The sequence below is a fragment of the Pygoscelis adeliae genome, unplaced genomic scaffold, assembly GCF_000699105.1.
Source record: "Pygoscelis adeliae isolate BGI_AS28 unplaced genomic scaffold, ASM69910v1 Scaffold652, whole genome shotgun sequence".
NCBI lineage: Eukaryota > Metazoa > Chordata > Aves > Sphenisciformes > Spheniscidae > Pygoscelis > Pygoscelis adeliae.
In genome coordinates, this window is record NW_008824255.1 from 19,670 (window position 1) to 23,215 (window position 3,546).

At 47.6% G+C, this 3,546-nt stretch overlaps 1 protein-coding gene across 1 annotated transcript in view; it reads right to left on the reverse strand.

Moving 5' to 3' along the window:
* The window catches only part of STIM1 (stromal interaction molecule 1), a gene marked incomplete at its 5' end in the record, with an annotated part of 55,055 nt that overhangs the window by 4,538 nt on the left and 46,971 nt on the right, over positions 1–3,546 (reverse strand). The window contains 3 exons of the mRNA XM_009335290.1: positions 1,437–1,672; positions 2,139–2,239; positions 3,402–3,542. Coding sequence (XP_009333565.1) covers positions 1,437–1,672; positions 2,139–2,239; positions 3,402–3,542 — 478 coding nt within the window. The remainder of the gene's footprint in view (positions 1–1,436; positions 1,673–2,138; positions 2,240–3,401; positions 3,543–3,546) is intronic.

Genomic DNA, 3,546 nt, shown 5'->3' on the forward strand with positions numbered 1-3,546 from the left:
TTCCCTACGCACATCCAAGCCCATAAACCACCAGCTCCAACCCCCACGTTTGCTGAGCCCTGGAAACATGCAAATACCCCGTCCTCCTGCCCTAAACATTCTGCAGGCTACCCAAATCCTTGGTGCTCTGCCTCCATCGCCCTGACCCCAACCTCAGCACCTGCCTCCAGACCTTCACAGCATCTAACCAGAGCCTGAAACCACAAGGGAGGGATGGCGATGGCACGTACGGGCATCTCCTGCAGCACACACTGCCAACCCTGAGACTCTTCTGTTCCTCTTCCCCACCTCCTACTCAGTTAAATAGACTTTTGATGAAGTCCTCACTAGAAAGTGACCTGAATCGGACATAACCAAGACGACTGCTGCAGCTAACGCTGTCAGCACTGGCTCCCCTCTCCCAGCTGGAACTCAGAAAGCTGTGCTCTAGCCATGTACTGCTCCCTGCGCCAGCCAGATCGCTGTCACAGAGCGGCTGTCAGAGCGGCTGGAGCTGCTCTTCAGGCCTCCCAATCTCTTGTGCAATAGCTAGAGATAGGAAACTGTATTTGGAAAATGCGTTTTTGAGAGAAGCAAGGCCGAATCTGGGTCAATTGAACATGGGAACAGCAGTCAGGACTGATTCACAAACCTTTCACGGAGAAGGAGACAGCCTTTGCATAATCCAAGAGCTCAGCAATTAAGAGAGTAACAGGCACAGGGTGACCCAAGTTCCGTTCCTTCCTCCAAGAGATCTGGGCTCATCCACCCTCCCTCTCCAGTAGCCCCATTCCTCCCTACAGGAGTTGATGCACTTTGTATACGAACAGTCACTGATAAAGAGGGAGAGAACGCCCACCCTGGTGACTACAGCACATGCTCAGAGACGGGGCATTGGGGTTTCAGTCTTTGCTGCAGGAAATGTTTAACAGGCCATTACAGGTAGGCAGCATCCCCACAGCAGACTGCTCCTCCCCATACAGAATGGCAAGAGGTGCAAGTCCAAAGCTGTGCATGAGGAGGGGGAGTCTTCAAGTCCTTTTCTATCCCAAACAAGTGCTCTAGCCAAGGGGAGATCGAGACAATGCACTTCATTTTCCTTTCTCACTTTTGTGAGTCTAGCCCATGCCTTTGGGTTTTTTTGTAAATGCTTAAATTCAGCGAGTTGAACAGAACAGCATACATATGATTAAATGATGACTAATAACATCTACAAATTACTAGTTCTGCTGGAATTAACAGGCTCCAAGCAACCCCAAGCAGTGGTGGTCTGGCACTTACGGACATTCCTGACCCTTAATGACTAACAATCTGTCTTTGGTCACTTAAAAACCAACTTAGACACCTTAATTCCCCCTAACACATTTGAACTACTGTTGCAGGTCTTCCCCATGTTGCAGCACCCGGCAGCACGGCAGATGCAGACTCACCACGCACAGCTAACACAGGCTACGTACATTGTATGGACATGGGAGACACAATCTCTTCGTCCAAATCGTCCACGTCATCAGTCATGATGAAGTGCGAGGGGTTAGGCCGCTGGGTGCCCATCCAGCTGGGGTCCACATTAAGGGCTGATGCCAGGGTGTGGATGCCCGGGTTGTTGACGATCTGGAAGCCGCAGAGCAGCTCTATCTGCTGCCAGCGATGCAGGCGCTCCCGCAGCGCAGCCGTCACTTCGCTCAGCGCTTGCCTAGAAGCAAGGTTCAAGCAAGGGAAAATGTAGGGAATGGAGGAAAAACACACCATATATTGTCTGAAACAGGGAGTCTAGTGGTTCAGCTTTGTATCCTAATACTTGAGACATCTTTGACTCCATTTTCAGGAATACAGGAATTAAAAAAATAAAAAACAACCAGCAACTACTGAAATATCCAGGGATAATGGCTTAAGAATACTGCAGCCTCCTGAATCCTCATTTTGACAGGACTTTTAATTGCTCTGCATAACTGCAATTTCTTGTTTCACACAGATAAAATTAAAAGGTTATTGATTAAAAGGAGCAAGTCCAATCCCAGCTAACTAAAGTCAACAGAAGAAAAGTTCAGCAAAATGAGACCAAGAGCACCTGTACGGGCTACAGTACGCTCGTGTCTGTAATATGAGAGGGGTGAAAGAGGCAGGCAAGAAATAAGGGAAGATATTAAGTAGATACTCACTTTGCAGTTAAGATTTTATGATCAACATCATCTAGAGATGAGCTGTGAGCAACATGAAATGTTCCAAACAGGGTGTTTCGCTTCTTTTTAATTTTTTCAGCCTGGAACATCAACAGAAAAAGGTCACAGGAAGAAGACGACCTTATGTTTCCTCCAGGACAAGAACATCCTGGATGGGCTGAGACAGAAATAGTCCCTGCAGCTGTTTGCACACATGTAAATAGTGTGAATCGGGTTTTTACTGAAGGATGTTATTCTTCCTAACACAGTGGGTGAGGATTTCGCCAGCAGCCAGTAAGCAGGTTGCGGGTTTTGTGCTCCCCTTTGGCCCTTCTCCTGGTTTTCCAAGAGTCAAAGGGAACTGAACCAGCTACTTCATATAGCGAATGGCATGCTCATAAGGCCTTGTTTTGCCTTTCCCATGAGTCAACTATTAGAGAAACACTGTTAATGCCCTAGGGTTGTTGGTTTGGGGAGGCTTTTTGTTTTGGGATTGTTTCTTTTGCCTTCCCTTTGTGGCAGAGTGTATATTCAGAATTAAAGTCTCCATACAGAGCTCTTCGGTTCACAGATCTAGTGGCATTAACTTGAGACTTACAAAAGACAAACCAAGGACATGGACGTGAAAACTGACACAGCAAAAGGAAAACCATTGAAATGTTAAAATGTTCAGAATAAAAACATATTAACGCAGACAAATTTTTCTATGCTGCCAGCTCTCACTGCTGTGTACATCCACAGAGACAAATACATGTTACAACAGCTTCCCTGCAGCTCATCGCTTTTTGGTTGGCACAGAAAATTTTAAAGAACCGGGAATACAGAAATGATTCATCGCTACAGGTCGCATGCACATGTTACAAATTTCATTGCCTGTGCACGTAATCACCTAGAGCAGGGACTATGCCTAATAGGTGCAAAACCTTCTGCTTACTGACTACCCACAGTGCTGTCGCGCAGGCAGCAATTCATACTCTGCACCTTCCCAGGGCTCCAGCCTACCGAAGACAGGCTAACGCAGCTGATGGGCATGCCCAGGTCAGTGCCGGCAGTGCCCTGAGACGTGATCGCTCATTATCATTTTCAGCCCCTACTTACAGCTCTATGAAGGTTTGTGCTACATTTAAAAAAAAAAAAGCAAACTTAAGGTATTAAAAGGGAAATAAAGAAGGTGCAGAGAAACCAATTCTGCAGGTTTCATTCCCCAAACCTTTCCCCGCGGCTGCGAGGGGAGGACCCAGGACAAGATGCTGAAATTCTCACCCCTTCCTTGGCCACCAGCAGCTGCTTCTCCGCATTCTGTTTCTTGATGTTGTAGTACTGGACCTCCACCTCGTGGGTCAGCTGGAGCCACTTCTGCAGGGCCTCGGGCGCAGCCCAGCTGCAGTGGGACTCCAGCTCCTTCTCG